A 19,679-nucleotide genomic window follows, 5' to 3' on the forward strand; every position below is an offset into this window, starting at 1 on the left:
TTCCACTAGAACAAGGTGCTCAAAGTCCCATCCAACCTGGCTTTTAACACTTTCAGGGATGAGGAGTCTCCAAGTTTTCTGGGCTACCTGTTCCAGTGCCTTACTGACATCAGAGTGAAAAATTTCTTCCTAACATCTAACATGAACCTCCCCTCTTTCAGTTTAAAGCCATTGCCCCTTGGATTATCACTACCTGCTCTTTCAAAAGGTGCCTCTCCAGCTTCCTGTAGGACCCTCCAGGTACTGGAAGGTGCTGCAAGGGCTCCCTGGAGCTTTCTCTTTTCCAGGCTGAAGGCAGCTCTCCCAGCCATTCCTCACAGGAGCACTGCTCCAGACCTCTGGTCTGCCTTTTGTTGGGGAAGATATTGTCTCTATTTTGGGAACAATATTTACAATCATTTCATGACTGCTCTCACCCTTGAGATCAGTTTGAGAGCTACTGGGCACTAATTCAATTATAACCTCACTGCATTCACCACAGCAGCCACAGCAAACTCCCACTACAACTGGCCTGGAAAAAGATGCTATAGCACTAACTGGACACTTAACTACACCCTCAGATTTCAAGTTTTGTCCCACTTCCAAATTCAAAATCATTGTTAAGATAACTTTCAAGGAACGAAAAAAAAATTAAAAAATAATAAAAAAAAAATTAAACAGATTTCTAGAAGCCTCTTGGTGGTCAGTAATGAAAAGAGATTTACTACCATCCCACAGCAACAAGACTGCAGCATCTCATGAATTAATACATTCAAGCATGTGACTGCAGAGGAAAAGCTTCCTTCCTTTTAATATGTATGAGACATTACATAATACTCTCCCTTCTTTTTAAGGTAACATACAAAAATCTTTAACTGTCTAAAAACCAGCACACTTTTTCTGTAGCAACTGAGAATTTAATGTCGTTGTTTCAAAAGCTGGGCTTTTTTATATTTTTGCTCTTTGAAAAAACAAAAGATAATTCTGCAAATAAAATAACATCTAAAGAGTATTTCCCATAAAGCAGAAAAGTCTTTTTTTCCTTACTGCTTTTACAGACCTTATTCCTGATATAAACACCCAAGACAGAAAAAAAGATTTAACTTTTAGATGTGCTCTTGAGCTTCCCATACTGATGTTTTTAAAATTATTTCCCCCACCCACTAAAGCTAACTATATGTGCTTTATAAGCCGTTTAAGGCTAATGAATACTAAGATTTTTCCACAGAAACCAAGGCTTCTTTCACCCACAATATTGTATTTTTTTAATACAAACTAAAATCAAGCTGCAGTTAGACTTTATGAAAAGTTTTATATACCAGTGTGACACTGTTGAAAATATAGAACAAAATAAAGCTATTTTAGTGAGTGGTAAAATCTTCAGAATTAATTTTTACAAGTTCAGGCTAACAGCTAAATTATATATTGAAAAAAGGAAGTTATCCATGGCTTCACCAAGATGGTCAATTCCTGTCTTTGCTCACACAGATAAAGAATGATGTTCCACCATCCATCACAACAGCTTCTACATCTCCCAGCAGACATAAAGGGCTAATTACAGGCAGGTGACCCAAAGCTTTAGAAGCATTCAACACCAAATGATTTCTAATCCACACATTTGCATGTTACTCATTTGCTATCATGCACATAATCTATTACAAGCATTCCATAAAAAAACCCCCATAATCCTCACGACTGTTACAATTCTAAGTCGCAAATATGTTCAGACACTGGATACTTGAAAGAGAAAATGTTACACTTAACTACCAAAAAAAAAAAAAAAAAAAATTAAAAGTCAACAAAATAAAAAAAAAAAAAAAAAAAAAGAGTGCAATCTTGAAACTTGCTACTGACCCTCTTCAGCTGCTGCTGTAACTGTTCCCTCATGGACTCAGGGCAATTATCAAGCTGCGTCTTCTGCTCCGAGTAAAGCTCCTGAAGCCTCTCTAGTTTTTCCCTCTCAGCATCAAGTTTTAATTTTTCCTGAAGCATGAACCAGAAAATAAAGACAATTACCTTCAAACCCAAGCAGTTGTTAGTGATTATGACAGTGTGTGGCAAAACCTTCCTGAACAGTGGAAGCACGCAGGTCAGAGACAGAAACCTTGTTAGTGTAAATGCAATGGTGGGATGCAAAAGGATCAAAACAAGACATTCATCATTTTAGTGGGGTGATTAATTCTCTCCCTCATCACTGTGCTTTGGACCTGTGCCTGGATGATGCTGTTAAAGCCCCCAACCCAAACACTTGTCTCATCTAATGTAAAAAAAACAATAGTAAGGGAACTGTAGCCGTGTTAGTGAGGTAACTAATGAGGCTGAGAGAGAAAGAGTGGCTTTTAGAAGGCAAAGTGGATGGAAAATGAGTTTGGCAGTGAGGGAGAAATGGAGCTTCCCAGGAGAATGAATTTCATGGGTGTGTGGCTTAGCACAGATAAGTACATTTAGCAAGCAGTGAAAAGCCAGAAAGAGACAGAGCATTGTAAAGAAATAACTCTGGGCCAGGCAGTCCTGTTGCAGCAGAAACACCAAGTGATCCAGCAAATTTGCTTCAGGATATAGGAACTGTAACCTGACTGTGGGGATCACAGGGAACAGCTTCCCTGGTTTCCTTCAACTAGTTCAGCTTTCCTTTTGTTCCACTCAAGCAGCAGTACCCAGCACACTGCTTCTCACCCCCCAAAGCCTTTGGCCTTTTAATCCTTGTAATCAAATACTGCACCATTTCCTGTGCAACACTGCTCCAAAGTCTGGCTGCACAGCACTTAAAGCTTGCCTTAGACTCTTATTTATCTGTGGACCAAAGTTGGGGAACCAATAAATCAGAGCACAGAGGATTTTTTTCAATGTCTTTCACTTACATCTACACTAACCACATGGCAGATGCATTTTCTACAATTCAGCAACTAATAATTGGAAAAAAACTAATTTAAGTCTGATATGCCAGGCATAAATAATCAAGTAAGTCCCTGAAGTCAGGCTCTCTGCTATCTTCTAGCATCACACCTCTTTTCCTATTTTTAGTTCTGTCATAATGCATCTCCTTCCAGATGGTCTCTAGCTCTCCTCAATACTCAAAAATTAGCAGTATTCTGACTACTCCAAGAACAGCTGAATTCTGTCACAGCATCTACTCATTTCCACTCTTTCCAGTCCTCACTATTATTTAATTTTGAAATCAAGTGTGTGTCTCAGCAGGTGCTGTATGATTGGACACTGCATCCCTCTTTGCCATGAAGAGGAGGAAGAGAAGGAATGCCTGTCAGTATACAGTACATGCCATTTCAAACTGGGTGAAAACTTCCTCTTTGCAATGCCTGACAAGTTTCTCAAAAACTTATGTATGGCAGAGGCATACTAATAAACTTGAGTTAGCTGCCTGCTTTCTGTATGATTTTGTCTCTAAATCTGAGTGGGATCAGGGGCTGGGATTCAGTTTTCCCAGTATCTAAAAACAACAGGAGGAATTTTTATTCAAGTCCAATGTCAACCAGAGCTCCATTATGTTTATTTACATGTGCAGCTTCTCAGTACATCAAATCAGATGAACAATATGCTGAACACAAATACATTTTATTAAGCTTGTGAAAATGAGCAACTGGGCCAGCATTTCTATGACCTGGACTTCCAGTACCAGCAGGGATCAGAAATAGAGAGGATGTAGCACGAGGGAGCTGCACAGTGATGGAGAAGTGTGCAACTCCTGTGAGGTCACCTCTGGACCACTGTCCCCAAGAAGCCCCATTTGCTGAATCATCCTTCCTTCTAACATGGAAGGAAAGCTATGAATAAACTGGTAGTTGCCCTCCTCACAAGCTCTGCTGTCCATTTAACATTCAGCCCACAGTCTGCCACCTTGTCTCACACTTGCCCCTTCTGCCCACCTAGCCATCCAAAGCAGCAAGGACTTCTCTGACCTTAGCTGCAGTGCCTCCAAAGCTATAAACAGCTCTCTAAATGTCTGTGCACTGCTACCAGCATGCTCACTCATCAACAAGCAAGTCAAACCTCAAGTGTGGGGAGACATCATCAGCAAGGATAGAACTCCCTGAGAATCCTGCCGGAGATACTGTTACATGCCTCTAGAAATTAGACATGTATTCCTTTGAGACTGAAAGTGATACTCATCTGGTCTATTTATAGCATAGGAAGTGCTAACATCCCACCAAACTGGCTCCCTTCAAAATGTGCAGCCTTAACAGGAAATATCCCTTTCAGCAAGGAGAGGCATTGCATGTTCTGCAGCTGTGGAGTAAAGTTCACTGATGTCTCAGGCTGTGCTTGGTGAAGTCCATTTAATTCACAAAAAGTAATTTGAATGAGAATGAGAAAAGAGGTGTGAATGAGAAATATTCCATACAGTGTTTTCTATGAGTGAATCTTCTAGAAGGGGAAAGATTTGTGACTTTGCAAGCCAAGATGCAGCCAGGCAAGGTCTGTGGCTGTCTCCACATCTGTTTGCTGCAGAACAGAACCCAAGCTCCTGCTGCTCCTCCTCATTTAACCACAGGAGCTGGGACTTGGTTAATGCTTCTCTGCAGACAGCCCCAGCTGCAGTCTGCCTGAATTCTTAACTCCTGTTTCCAGAGAAAACAAGTGCCACAGCTGGTCCTTGCCTACTGCCCAACTTGGCCATGGTCTGCCTCTACATGTTATGAACATGAACTTGGGGTCAGCCCAAATACAAAGCACAGCTGACCTGGGGTTTGATGATGCTGGGGCAATGCCTGAGTCAGTTCTGGGAATTGGGAAGGATAGCAGTAGAAAGAATTGATGTGTGACACTGTCCCCAAAGGCAGAGATGGGATGAGAGAACACATGGTATGAACACCAACCATAAGTGATTAACATGGGTCAGAAAAAAGGAATCAATCTTTAGATCTGGTAGAATTGATTTTAAGGCAAAGAAAGAGCAAAAACCCCAAGACTACTGTACACAACACACCTTATTATTGATCATGACAGAGAGGAGAGAAAAGGATAGCATCAAAGGCAATCAGAGCCCCGACAGGAATGGGAAAAACAGGAAGAAGGAGAAACAAATTGCTTCAGTGCTGTCTCCAGCAGTTAAAGATGCCCTTTGCCTGATCAATACTGCTACTCTAAGCCTTAGTGGTTTTCCACACCCTTTCTGAAAGAGAACTGCTGCTTTTCAACTTGTCTTTCACCCCAGTCTGCTACTGCAGGCAGGTTGGCTGGTTAAAATTGAAGAGCAACGTGTGTCTGCATGGATTTGTGTCCTCCAAACCAACCTTCTGCATAAACTCATAGTAACTCTGAAGGAATTAAAGTAAATTAGATGAAATAGAGGAAACTTCTTAAAAACCCAGCTAAAAACTGGACAAAAAAACCCTTCAACAAATAAGGACTCTATCTATTTTACCAGCTCACTGTAAAATGAATTGTAGGGCTAGGTCATTTGGGCTCACTCATCAATTTTGCAAATCTCCCTGCCCTCCAAAATAATGTAAAAAATCCCCCAAATCCCCCAAACAAACAAAAAGTCCCCCTCCAAAACCCAAGGTATGTGTTAAGTTTCCAAGAGAAATTGTAAATGAGCCTACAAGGCAAATGAAAGGAAAAAAACAACAAGCTGAATGATTCACTTCTAATACTTTCCATGATCCAGTCTGAAGATCCAGGATCTTCTTCAGTCCAAGTCACCTATAAATCATGTTTTAAATAGCAACAACTCCTAACCCACACTAAACTTCAGACATGCACACTCAGTCCCTTCAGTATGGAATCAGCTAGTCTCACAACTCTCACAGGTTTCTGAGAAATGTAACTGCATATAACTGACCAGAAAACCCCAATGGAATAAAAGTCTCCTGTGCAAACTGTACATGCTCCTTTTCTGTATTTTCTGACTTTTCTTTCTTGCATTCCTCAATCTCTTTAAGGGCATATGCATGAAACTTGCCACAATTTAATTATTTGGCACTAAATCCCTGTCAATTTAATGACAAAAGCGATTAAGATGAGAAAGTAAAAAGTATGCCAGGCATATGAAAAGGAGCATAGTGAGAAAGAGGAAGGTTGTTCATAACAGATTTTTTTTCTGTATGAGTGGTAACTAATTTATTAAATAACAGTTTGTATTCAGGGATGGCATCTATACAAGAGATCTCAATGGTTTTATTTCAGATGCATACATTAATCTACTGTTAAAAAGCATTTTAAATCAGAGTAAGTGATTCCCTCTGCTTCAAGTAAAAAAATCCCAACAGGTGCACACATTAACCTGCTACTAAGACAATTCAAATTTTTTGGAATTTCTGAGCTCATTCTCTGACCATTGCAATGTGTTATTCTAGTGAACAGATGTGGAGGCTTTTCTCCTTGAGTCTTTGTACTCATCTTTGTGGTCATTAGTGTTCTCTCTACAGGATATCTTTATGTGGATATATCCAGCAGACACAAGTATTCCTTACACATTTAATCTTGTGTGCTGTATCTTAAGGAGGTATTGTTATGGACATAGTAGTCTTCTTCTTAAAATACTTGCTTACATCTTGCTGAACTGGAATCTGACCAGTAAATATTTAAGAGGCTATGTTACAAAACATAAATTTTTCAGATTCATCAGGATAAAATCCAGCAGCAGGATTTCTGCATCCAGAAGAGAAAGGATTGAGGAGAGAGTCAACCAGTGTATTTAACTTTCATTGCCGGTGGCTCACCAGACAGCTGCTTTTTCCTTGACTCTATTCTTGCAAGTCTTTGTAATACTAATTCAGCAAAGAGGTTGAGCTTCAAATGTTTGGGCATGTTTGGGATTTTCTGTTAATGACTGAAAAAATATTTCCACAAAAGCATGTCCACAAAAGTGGACAAAATTAAATGTATTCCAAAAAAGATGAGTTATCCCCTGCCAGCTCTTCCCACTTTCTGCTCTTGAAGAGGGACAAGAAACCTGGGTTTATAAAGGATTTCCAGAGTATGTATTTCTCCATGACAAAGGCAAAGGTTGTCTAGAAGAGAAGGAATGATCTCCCCCTTTTTTTTTTTTTTTTTAAGAGTCTCAGCTTTTGCATAAATACTTGTTTTGAAACAGTTTCCCAAAACTGCCTTTTAGTTGTGCTTACCTCCCACAGCACATCTGCTGAATTCACTACTAATTTTCAGTTATTTTTGTTTATCCATGCTTACTGATTTATTTTTTCTTTCCCTGGCTATCTGTTACCTTCAGCCTCAGGCTTTACTTGGAGACATGGGGTTTGGGGAATCATTAACCATCCCTCTCCACACATGCATGTTTTAAAATGGCACAGATTATGGAGGCACTGTGCAAAAGCCAAGTGCATCACAGAGCTGGATGACATCCAATGGGGCAAAAACAGCTTCCTCCAATTTCCTTACAGACAAACATCAATCCTGATCTAAGCCTCATGAGCAAAGGTTCATCACAAGGAAGTCATAAATGTGAGCAGCACCCTGGCCATGAGGTGCTTTCCACTGGATACACCACTGACAGTACTGCCATGGTAACTACAGGGAGAAGGGAAAAGCTCCACCTGCTTGCTCGTTTTGGCTACTGCCCAGCTCAGCTCTCTCTAGAGCAGGCTGTGCTCAGTGAATTTTTCAGGATCTGTAACTAAGCTCTTTCCCAGAGAGCTTCAAGCTGTATCTGTCAAATTGTGTTAGTAAGGGCTTAGCAGGGCTCTCTCTGCATAAATGGAACTTGTGATTAATAGATTAAATAGCTGATATTCACATATGCAGGTCGTCATCTTTTTCTGTAGAGAAGGAAGAAGGAAAGGAAGAAGGAAAGGAAGAAGGAAAGGAAGAAGGAAAGGAAGAAGGAAAGGAAGAAGGAAAGGAAGAAGGAAAGGCAGAAGGAAGGAAGCTGTTCACAAGAAGGACAGCCAAGGAGGCAAAGCTGGACTTTTCTCCATACCCTAGCCTGGTTTCCAGCATAGCTGAAAGCACAGGGCATGTGAAACAGCTCTGACAACTGAGTCCTGACAGCACTTGTAGCTGGCAGACAGGGCAGGTACCACATCAGAGCAATGCCAAGTCCTGTGGGGGTGCTGAAAGGTTCTCTCACCTTTTTGAAATGGCAATCACCCACAGCTCTGATTTTCAAAACCCAAGTAAACCAAGACAAGCTGCTTCACTCCTTTCAATGTGTGTGGTGGAATAATCACAAAGGCAAGGGAAATGCTTCCAACTCACCTGAGGGTGTGCACTACACCATCTTCCCCATGGTTCACTCAGTCCTGCCTTGTGATCTGAGAGTGCTGAGCACAGGACTCACATGAGACCAGTGTGCAGCTTAACACAGAATCTACAAACCCACTGACAAAATACATCCCTGGTTTACAGCCCAGGGCTGGCACACAGAGACACTGCACCACAGCAAAGAGCACAGCCCAAACCTGAACTCACTCCTGCCTCCAGTATGTTTTCCAGTCAATTCTTCTGCCTTGCAAGAACTAAAAATTGTGGCTTTAATACCCTGAAAAAGTTGGCAAAACTTTGTGTTCTCACCTAAATGAAATGTGCACAGGGCATTTAAAAAAATAATTTCAAAATCCCCAAATAGTTAGGTAGAAGGTAATACAAGAGCTTTACCTACAGTCCATTTCAAGTACATGGCCCAGAAATTAGACATAATTTATTATGTCTGTTTTTAAGAATCTCACAGGTTTTTCAAACAGGTGCACAAGTAAGGATGAGACTCAAGCAGGCAGGAGTTTCCTGTCAAACAGGTGCCAAGATCAGTGGCAAATTCCCTGAGATGCTCAAGCTGCTCCAGAGACAAGTGCCATCATCTACAGCACTAATGCCCCAGCATGGTTCCACAGGTGAAATGAACTCTCACCTGACACAACCAACACCTCGTGGTGTGTTCAGGTATCACTCCCCCACCCTGGCAGAAATGGACCTGCTGCTGGTAGGGGACCCCACCAAAACCAAGACCCCAGGTGTCAGCAGGGGTGAAATATTCAGGCAACTAACAGAAATTGTGACCAACCTGTGGACACTGAGACACTTGTTTTAGCAAGACACAACACAAAAAGTACCATGAGCAGAGTGGAAACTCCTGGTCCAAACCCAAGCCTTAATTCTGACCTAAGTATTATTTCAATAAAAGAGACCAACTATCACTTTGATCTGAGGCCCTTTTTTTGGGTGGGGGTTGATTCTGTATTACTACAGAGCCCAGATTGATTGTCTTGCATGTTTTGCTGGCTGACACTACTTTCCCCAGAACACTTCAGCTGTCACTTTAGGTTTTACTCCCTTTGTAGAAGCCCATCTCCCATTTCTATTTTCAACTTTCATTTTTTCAGACATATTAAAAAAAAATATCCCCAAAAAACAACAAAGATAATTTCAGTATTAATTGAGTCATGGCTTGATGTTTAGAGCACACACTCACAGCTGGAAGAGGAACACAAGAGAAAATACAACTAAAATTTTGCAGCTGATGTGCCATGCCTCATACAGAAAAAAACATTTTAAGTGAACTTGCCTTTTAAACAAAAAGTGTTTTTTATAGGCTGCTTTCCATGTTTCATTTCAACTGAAAATTTAAATGAGACCTGCCATTTGAATTTTCTGACTGCTGCCTACACACTAACAGGTGGCAGCAAGGAAATTTAAATTTCCTCCAGATTTTACAATAACTTCCATTAGCTTAACTGAGATTTCAGGCTACTGGAAAACCAATTCAAAAGAGAAAAAACCTCTTGAATTTCCCACCATGTTATTTATTACCACTTACCAACCAAAACTTCCAGCAGCATCCTTTTGAAGGGGATCTGGCTGCACACCCTATCTGCTGATACCCACTTTAAACTCATCTCTTCCATAAAGCAAAGATGAAACATGTCCCATAGGCAACTTAAAATGTGACCACAGGCAACAAGCCTAAGAAGAAGTGCAGACAGGCAAGTCCAGGGAGGTTCAAACTCAGACTGGATGTGCACTGTCTCCCCACAGAGTGGAGATGTGGGAGCACCATTCTCCTTTTCAGGCACAGGCTGGGTAAGGACAGCCACAAAACAGCAGCCAGGCTCCTGACAGGGCAGGCAGAAACTGAATGCAGAAAGCTCAGAATAAAACAATGCAAGCTGTAAGGTGTGGGTTAAATGGGAACTGTGAAAGTGCTAAAAACATGCAGCTTGTCTAAGCAAAAAATGCAGAGGAGTTCCAGATATTTCTGGAAAGCTTAAGGAAGGAGAAGAGACTAGCTAGAGCATTTCCACCAGTGACAGGTCTGAATTATGAGGTAGAGGATGAAATTTAAAAAGGAAACAACACTGGCTGAAATCCCTGGAAAAACTTCCTGACCTTGAGGTATTATTGGCCATGGCACATCCCCTGTGGAGAAGGCACTGCATGCCTGGAGAGGCCAGCAAAGAACTCACTGGAGGGAACCAGCCCTCCCTGGCTTGAGGGATGCCACTTCATCTTTCCATTTCTGCACTTAAAATCTCCTTATACTGCCATCTTATTTTGGAAATACATGCCTATGTAATTCATGGGTAGTTGATAGCAATTAAGTATGTGACTGTATATCAAAACTAATGAATTTCTGAGACTTAATTACAGAGGAAATATTTTACAATACTTAAATTGTCAGTCAGAAAACAAAATAAAACAATATAATTACTTTAAAATTACATACTAGATGGATGTCTTATATATTATATATTATATCTAATTATTATATTATTATTAGATATTATCTATTAGATATTATTATGCACCCTTTTTCATTTTGCTCCTTTGCTGAGAAAATAATTTCTCTTTTTTCCCCCCCAAATTATATAATGAAGGGTACTGAAGAGTTCAATTAATACTGTTCTCTTAAACAACAGTAACAAACCCCATATGGTGTTTTTATTAATAAAAGTATCTTCACAGTAGGTCAGGTCTTTTTATTTCAGCTTACTATATTTTGCTTGTCAATCATACCTTGGAAAACAATACTGGTAAAGGGAAATTATGGCAAAACAATTATTTTTTTCTTCCATATTTATCAAGCAAATTTACTTACAGGCAGTACTTCAACAAATAAGCTCCATTAATATTAACCATATAAATATATTTTGAAAATCAAAGGCAACAGAGCACACAGCAGGGTACAATAACTGAATTACCTTTGTCTTTTCACCAATAACATTTCTCTCCAGTTCAGCTATTTTTCTGTTTAGATGATCCAATATCTCCTTCTCTTTCAGCAGCTCTGTTGTTTCAGATTTCTGTTCCCCATCCAAAAGGGCACATTCCATATCCAACTAGGAACACAAAACATCTTTCAGAGGCAGTCCAGACTCAGAAGAAATCTTGATACACATTATTTTCTGGGGGGAGGGGAATGAGTTGGTTCACAAGAGAGAAATATTTTTTAAAAAGGGGAGGGGGAAAAAAATAACCCCGTAGGTTTTATTGCCTCAAAAGTTAAAAAGAGGCCACAAATTTGAGAAAAAGTAAAACTGCACCATAAAACACTGCAAAATAAAGTCCAAACCAACTTTAGCTTGAAGATTCTTTTTTTCCCCAAAACTTTTTGTTTTGTAACTCTTCTCTGTGCCTCCCCCTGTTCTGATGCTGTCTCTGTGCCCAGGCTCTGCAGGAAACCCTTCTGAACAGCTGCTTCTTTCCTGTTGCTGATAATTGGAGCAGGCACAGCCCAAATGCCTGGCCAGCTTAGCCTGCAACTGTGAGATTCCAGAAGTCAAGAGGGTGCCAGCACACCCCTGCCACTGTCAAGCCAAGGAGGTTTGAAAGGAAGTTGTCTCACTTCCTTTCTCTTTAAACAGCCACAGGAGATGCCACCATAAAACTCCCGAGTGACACAAGGTATTTGGATCCACTGAGTGACCATTAAACAAGCAAGATTGTTCCAATTCCACTTCAGAGTGTAATGGTTACAGCTGGGAAAGGCTGATCCAAGCATCATAAGCATCCCCCCAGCTGGAGAAAAATACCCTTGATAACAGGAGACTGCCAGGTTTGTGGTGCTGCTGAAAAAGCAGAATATGGAGGCTGTGCACGAGGTCCCTCATGCTGGGCTTGTGCTATGAAGACACATTTAACAGGCAAGACATTGAAAATCAAACACATATTTCCATACCTCTCTTGAGGATTCATCCATCTGGTCATTTAAATCTTTGATCTTCTGCTCAAGCTCTTCCAAGTTGTTCAGGATTACCAAGCGTTCCTCCTCCAGTCGACCGAGCTCCTGCCTCCTCTGCTCCTCACTGCTGCACTCTGATATCTGCAGGTGCACATCACAACAGGTTCAGTAGAAAAAGAGGCAAACACTCTCTTTCCTGCCCCCTTTCATATGGTTTTCATTTTAGACAAGTTGGTTTTGAACCCATGGCATATTTCCTATCTACTGTATTGCTGTTTCTATATTTAGGAGGTGTACAAGAGAAACGAACATGATACTTTACTTCCAGGCATTGGAAGTAAGTACTATACTTAACAGTAAATACTATCCATTCTAAAGGAATTACTAAAACTTAACCTTTGAGAATCCTTTACATGCTGTGCTATTTAGGCTGTAAAAATCCAATTTTTCCCTTATAAAAATAACACAGACAGATGAAGATGCTTTTTATGTAAATTTCAGCTGTTCATTAATACAGGCCAGGAGGTAGGATAGGACATTTTTGTAACCAGCCACTAAGATGGGTGGCTTCTGTAAATAAAGACAAAAGTTGGTTCCATCTCCCCAGGCAGCACCGAGGAAGCAGCACCCTTAATGCTCCTCCATTCACTGCCATTTCCTCACTTGATACCTGTGTCAAGAATTAAACAAGATTAAACAAGAAAATTCCTGTGATCTTACACCATCCAACACTAGACCAAACAGTTCTGAGTTTGCCATGCATCACGTTCACCTGAGCCCAGGGGTTTGCAATCCACCCCCCCTGGGAAGGCTGCTGGCTCTTTATGCCCAAGCAGGATTAGAGGTGAGCTGTGTGCAGGGCTCTACAGGCACCTCTGGGCCACACAGCCCTGCTCAAGAGAGGCTCAGGTCAGTACTGAATGGCTACTCTGAGAGCAGGCATTTCATCCTGAACAAGTCTGAGCCCACTATTTTAAAACAAGCTGTCCTTCACTGATGCAGTTGCTTGCTGCTGCTTTTTTCAGGGCTTAGCAGAACTCCCTCTACAATGAATGAATGAATGGTATTCCTTGATTTAGCAATAGTGATCCTAGCAGCAAAGCCTCTTTTTGTCTTCTCTCCTGTTTGACAATGCTGACATAACATCTTTGACTTCAACTTCCTAATAAGGATTTAAAATAGGATCCTTGACTTGCATGAAGAAAGCAACAAATGAGAAAGAAATGCAAGACCAGAGCAGCTTGTAAGTGAAATGTGTTCCCATCTTTTCAACATGGAAAGACCAAGTCAAGCCATGTTTCTGTTCAACACAATCTCACACCAGAACACTCAGCAAACAGATTTCCAGAGAGATCACCCTTTGGAAGTGAAAATGTGCTTCTTTCACACTCTCTCTTCTTCTACACACACCTACCCTATTGACTCTCAAGTTGTGAGTGCAGCAGGGTTGTTAAATACAATTCACCTGAGGCATACAACCATGTTGAAGATCATACAGTGTGTAAATGAGAGTAAATGGAGGAGACAAGGTATTTTGAAGGTGTGAACTTGTTAAACAGAAACCTGCTTTATGGCTTTGCTTGGTCTCATTTTGCTCCTGATTCCAGCTCCTGATTCCAGTTATGTAACACACTGCCTGCCACTGGGATTTGCTACACTGCTGCTCTGGCACAGCCTGGAGGAGGCTGCTGCTGCACTACCAAGGAAATGGTTAGGGATCCTGTTAGCTCCCTCATTAAAGGACAACTTCCTTTTGGTAATGAAACAGCAGTGAGAAGCACACAGAAAGGAGCTTATTAAAGCTTATTAAAGGCAGCAGCTGGGTTGGAGGGGCAGGAGGCTTGTTGCCACTGCATCATCCCCAAGAGACAGCAGCTGATCTGGTAAGTACCTCACGTCCAACCCCAGGAAAGGAGACAGGATAGTAAATTCAGCTCAGGCAATTCCTCTTCACCTCCCATGAGTGTGAGAAAACATACTCCTCTGTCAGGAGCCTCAGGTTGGGAGAAAAGAGCAGAGCATCCCTTCCCTCCTACATCTCAGCAGGATGCTAAGCAGGGTTCTGGAAACCTTCTTTATTTAAGTAGCTATAATTGTTCAAACAAACCCTTCTCCCTTGGAAGATCTAAAAACTCTTCCTGAACAGTACATCCCACTAAAAAAAACCAACAGCTTCCAGTACCATTAGCTTCTACAAGATATGGAAGAACCATTTGCTGGCTGCTACATTTTGCTGGCTGCTAAAACTGTATGAGTTGTGAGATGAATTCTCACACCTAAGCCAGCCTAATGGCAGCCAGCTCCTAGAGGAGGATCTCAAGCCTGGATTACACAGTCTCCTCCTACAGAGCATTACCTTTGGTGTGATGCTCAGGTAGGATGACTCAGTGGCATCCTTCAGGAAGCTGGGAGCAGCAAAAGGAGGAGGCTTGGTGCCTTCACTGAAGGGCTCATCAGCCCTCAGCCCCCGTGGGGGCAGGTAAGCAGCAGTGCCACGGCTGTGGCCGCTCAGCTCCGAGAAATCCGAGTCGCTCGCCGACGATTTCAGGTGGCCCCTGAACCTCCCCTCCAGATTCATCTGGGACTCTTCAAACACGGAATCCTCATCAGAGAGCTGCAGCTTCTCGAGCTCTTTGTTGATTTTTTGAACATCAGCAACTGTAGTGGCTGCAGCAGGGTCGCTGTCAGATTTGGAGTATTCTGCACACAGGTTCAGGATTGTCTCAAGCCGCTGCCGTTCCTAGTTCAGAAAAACACAACATGTGAGCTAAAAAAGATGAAGTTACAAAAAAGTTTGCTGGGCTTTTTTGTTTTGTTTGGGTTGGGGTTTTGTTTGTTCCTTGCTTTGAGTTTGGTTTTTTTTGTTTTAGAATGAAAGATTAAAGTCCATGTGAAGTCCGTCTACCACTTAAGAGATAATAAACTAACAAATAAATTACAGTGCAAGATGAAGAATGAAAATTAATGTGAAAGAAGATTTTAAGATAAGTAAGTGTTAGGACATCTTATTTAACTAGCTCTTCATTTCTGTGAAATGAATATACTTTTAAATTTTTTATTGAGGGTTGTATGTCTACACCCCATTTGTATGTACACACGTCCAGTGATCTCACTACATAAATCACTAATTGTTCCACTTCACACTTATGCTATATTCCTACCAAGCTGCAAAATATTGCACAGATTTTCCATGAGCACACCCAGCCCTGACTTTTTTAGATTTTTCCATTTTGTTAACTGTGACTCTTCCTTTTGAGAGAATTAGTCCACATTTTGAAAAACACAGTTTTAGGAGCATTAACAGAAAAAAGAGGCATCACATCTAAAATATAACATCTGTCAAATGCACAGAAGTGGAGGAAATCTTTATTTACCAGTTTACTCAAATTCCCTATGGATTCATATTAACATTTTAAACTTGAGACTCAGAGTAGCTGTGCCATTTTGACTTGATATGCTTGAAGTTGTGATAAACATTTAATTTCTGAAGGATTTTTAGATCTCTATGATACCTTTTATCAACTGTTAGCAAGCTATATTTGCTTTATTTTACTGTTTGCATAGCTTCTGGTAACTTCTATTTCAGATGGATTTTTAAATACCTTTTCATTTTTAAGAAGTAAAGCATTTATGTAATTTCATGTTACTTTTGTTAAAGAAAAAAAAAAAAAATTGCTTACCATAAGTCTATGGAAAATTTTGCCGGAAGAAAGACCACTGTGAGAGTTCCATGCTTGGCATTAATATCTGCACTAATGATCTGATTTCTGAGTTCTAGGAAATCCTTCTACAGTAGTATTTTAAATGAAAACCAAAAAACCAATGGCCTCAGCCTCCCTCCCCAGGAAGCACTAGAGACATATTTGCTTTCCCAGCTCTACCTGGCATTACATTTACATTTACCTGGCAAAGAGGATTTGCACAGCAGCTACTTCTGCCAGCCCCAACACTTCCTATGCCCAGCAGCAAGTGACAACAAAGATCAATCAAAACAGGGCAGGCAATGCACTGCCTCAGCTTTCCCTGCAGCAAGGAATGAAGCATGGAATGAAAGTTTACCCCTGGTTACACACCCAGAGTTTTACATGGCTACTGAGAGATTACCTGGCTGTACGCACCCCACGTGCACATCACCTGCAGTTAACACCTCTGAGTGGAGAACCTGTCTGAAGCCACCCCTTCCCAAGGACCACCCAAACAGCAGAGTGCTGTGAGAGCAGATTTGCCTTTGGCTGGTTTATTCCCAGGTTCCCAGTGCAGTTTTCCTCGGAGTCCTCCTGGGATGAGATGAGCCGCCGAAATCACGGAGCCCGGGGCAGCAACTGCAAACTTCTATTTCCCACAAAATAGCTCCAGCAGAGTCTCAGATATCCTTCAACCCCAAACAGCTGACATAATTATAACTCTCCAAAGCCCTTTTCCCTCCAGGGAACCACTGCCAGGCCCTCAGCCTCTCCCCTTACCCTTCCAACACCGCTATCCTGCCTCTCACTAAGGGTTTTGGCCAGGCAGCCCAATTCCTACAGCCCTGTGCAAGGGCTGGCTGGGACAGCTGGTAATTATGCAGCTCTCCCTGTTGTGACAGCATCTGGCCTGTCCTAATGGTTACAGACAGGAAACAGGGACATCAGGACACGAGGTCCCACCCCTCCTGCAACAACAGGCTGTATTGGGTTACCCCAGCCAAGCTCCCATCCCTTGGGCAATAATGGGAAACCAAATCTCAAAGCAGGGCCACTGCTCATTCCAGCCTAAGTGCTCAGGTGAGGGGGTCTGGCTGCAAACCAGCCCTTAGCTGAGCAGGCAGGGAAAAAAGGGATTCCTTTTTACCACCAACAGATCTCAGTTGCTCAGAAAAATCTTTAAAGTTGCAGGAAAACCAGTCTTCAAAAAATTCCTGATGAGCTTTCCGACACATTACAGAAATACTGATATTTCTCACTTCTATTTTGACATGTGCTGAGAGGCTCATGGACAGGAAGCTCAGTGGTTATTTTATACACTCTATTCTCATCATTTCATCTCAGCCAGCTCATTCCAGCTCCAGCACACCTGCATGTAACTGTTTCCAGAATGAATTTCTCAGTGAAGAAGCGAGCTAGGAAAGCACCCTTGCAATGGAACACAGAATGAGCAGCACGTGGAAAATCCAGTCAATAATTTTGCAAGAGATACAACACAAGTTATTTGTGGCACTGAACACAGCAGAGACAAAAAACAACAAAAAAAAAGGTATGTCAAAAGCAGGAAATGGCTCTGGTGGGAGGAGGGGATGTTGAATCAAGCCTTGTAAGCTGGTCAGTGTGCTTCCCCATAAAATGTCCATTCTAACAGATTTAAACATCTCTGTGTATTTCCTGTAATTCTCTTCCCCACTACAAAAATGGGTAACAGGTCCTGTGCAGTTTCTGCCCAAGCAGCTTCACTACTCCTGGCTTTGAGAAATCTACACATCACCTGTGGTTGGCTGCAAATTTAAGTGCTGAAGGACAAGGGTGGGATAAGGAAATAATAACCCTTTTCTGCTATTATCAATGACATTAAGAGACATCCCTGGTACACTGTAAAAAACTTCCAAAATAGCAGAGATAAATATCCCACTTTTTTTAACAGCAACTGTGCAGTGATTCCTAGATTTATTCATCTGCTACATATCACATTTATGAATTTTATAAATGTGTAGAAGTGCTGCTATATCTGGATATCAAGGCAAGCCTTGGTTAAGCAGCTGTGGTAAACAAGAAGCTTTTCAGGTAAATGCCATTAGGAACTGGACAACCTCAAATTTCATTAAAAATACATATGCAGCCTATCCCTTATGACAAAGACTAATATGAATTATGGCTGGTCCATGCAGCCAGGTTCCCTTTGCCTGAAGAAGCTGTTGCACTTTTCAGCTGCCAAAGAACAGTGTTTTCCTGCTGTTGTTCAGACAGACAAACCACCACCTTCTCAGCCAGCAGCTAGACAAAAGGGATGGTGGGGAAAGAGGCAGAGACAGGGGAAAAGAGCTGCAGAAAACCCCAAAACTTTCTTTCTCACAAGAACATTCACTGCCTCATGGACAAGAGGCTGGAGAAAACTTTTCTCTTTCCTTCCTACCTTTCTAAGGAGCTCATTTCAACCATAAACTTGAACTGGGACTGGGAATAGCTTGCCACTAGAAGAACACTTCTGGCTGCCAGAACAACACCACTGTTCAGCCCTTTTCTCCCTGTTGTACCTATGCAGATGCTCCTTTTCCAGCCACACTGAGGGCAGGAGCCTGAACACCAGAGTTCCAGAGCAGTGCTTATGTTCTGTAAATGAGAACAGGTCTCCTGTAATTGATTTCTAGTATTAATTTGCATAATATATATAGCTGCAAAAATTAAGTGTATGTAATCCAGGCCTATTAAAGACCCCACAGAAATGTTTTACAACACAACTGAAACTGAATCTTCCTGGAAAGTTATGGAATCATCAATATTAGTTATATTCTGCAGGGGGTTTTATCCTATTATAATGCACTTGTTCAATTACAAAACTAAATGATGTTAAGTAGCTATTCTGTAACACTATAGAGACTGGCAAATATTAATGGTGGGAAAAATTACATAGAAGATAGTCTTTGTTACTTGGCTGGGGCACCTTTAAGAGCTAATCACTTACAGTTTTACATACAGCTTGGGTACTTTGAGATTAAAGGGTCTGTAGAAAGACACAGTGCCAATACAGATTTATAAAACATGTATATGAGGTTTTTCACAAACCCTATGAAGATTTACATAAGCTCTACTAACAATGATTTTCAAGCAGTACCATCTTAAAAACTCCAAAATAGTTTCATTTCATTTTCCCTTTACATAAACACATCTTATTAAATTGCAAGGCATCAATGCAAGCCAGGCACAGAGATATTCTGTATTATTTCCTACTTCTGAATAAACTAATGAAATTCAGTACTCTTCTGACTGTGACAAAGTGGACTATGGAATAAGCCCCTTGAATTTTATCACTGCTCATTCAGGCATTGATAAATTGAAACCTCTCCCAGTAAAAAAAAAATCTTGGATCTAGTAAAACTTCATTAATAATGTTTATGTCTGTTTACAGATCCCTACAGACAGCTGGGCAATGGGAGGCATCACAAACCTACTGCACATCTAATTTTTAGGTACCTACCACCATCTAGAGGAAATACACTGTACTGCCTAAAATCCAGCACTGAAAACTTTAGTGCCATTTAAACAAGCAGCTATCAAAGAAAACAGATGGCCCTTAATATCCACCCAACTATGTTGCCTGTGCAGTTCCAGAAAGAAGAAGAGTCCCTTTTAGTTCCAGCAGCTACCACAATTGGGCTTTCATTTCATTTTCCTATGAAAATAAAAGAGTGAGATTTCCTCTATAAATAATAATTTAAAGAAAAAAGCTAACTGAGTCACATTGAACACTATTAGAGGCAGCAGTAACTTTCTCCCTTGTTTGCAAGGCTCCTGGGCTAGTGTCAGCAGTAGCTGCTCCAAGCTCTGCTGTGTCCAGCTGGTGTGGACATGTCCCATGTCCGGTCAGCTGGGCTGCAGAGGAAGCAGCAGAGTCATGACCCAGCCCCTGTGCCAGGAGC

The 19,679-nt window shown here is 41.3% G+C and overlaps 1 protein-coding gene across 12 annotated transcripts in view; it reads right to left on the minus strand.

Annotated features, from left to right (window-relative positions):
• The window catches only part of PHLDB2 (pleckstrin homology like domain family B member 2), a 63,736-nt gene that overhangs the window by 26,546 nt on the left and 17,511 nt on the right, over positions 1–19,679 (minus strand). For 8 of the 12 annotated variants that reach the window (XM_056504107.1, XM_056504175.1, XM_056504192.1 and 5 more), the window contains 4 exons: positions 14,430–14,813; positions 12,071–12,214; positions 11,094–11,231; positions 1,834–1,962 (listed from right to left, as the gene is read on the minus strand). In XM_056504107.1, the coding sequence (XP_056360082.1) occupies positions 1,834–1,962; positions 11,094–11,231; positions 12,071–12,214; positions 14,430–14,813 (795 nt within the window). The remainder of the gene's footprint in view (positions 1–1,833; positions 1,963–11,093; positions 11,232–12,070; positions 12,215–14,429; positions 14,814–19,679) is intronic. The other 4 variants (XM_056504203.1, XM_056504185.1, XM_056504157.1 and 1 more) reach the window with 1 other exon arrangement.

Source organism: Oenanthe melanoleuca, chromosome 1 (assembly GCF_029582105.1).
Source record: "Oenanthe melanoleuca isolate GR-GAL-2019-014 chromosome 1, OMel1.0, whole genome shotgun sequence".
Classification (NCBI taxonomy): domain Eukaryota; kingdom Metazoa; phylum Chordata; class Aves; order Passeriformes; family Muscicapidae; genus Oenanthe; species Oenanthe melanoleuca.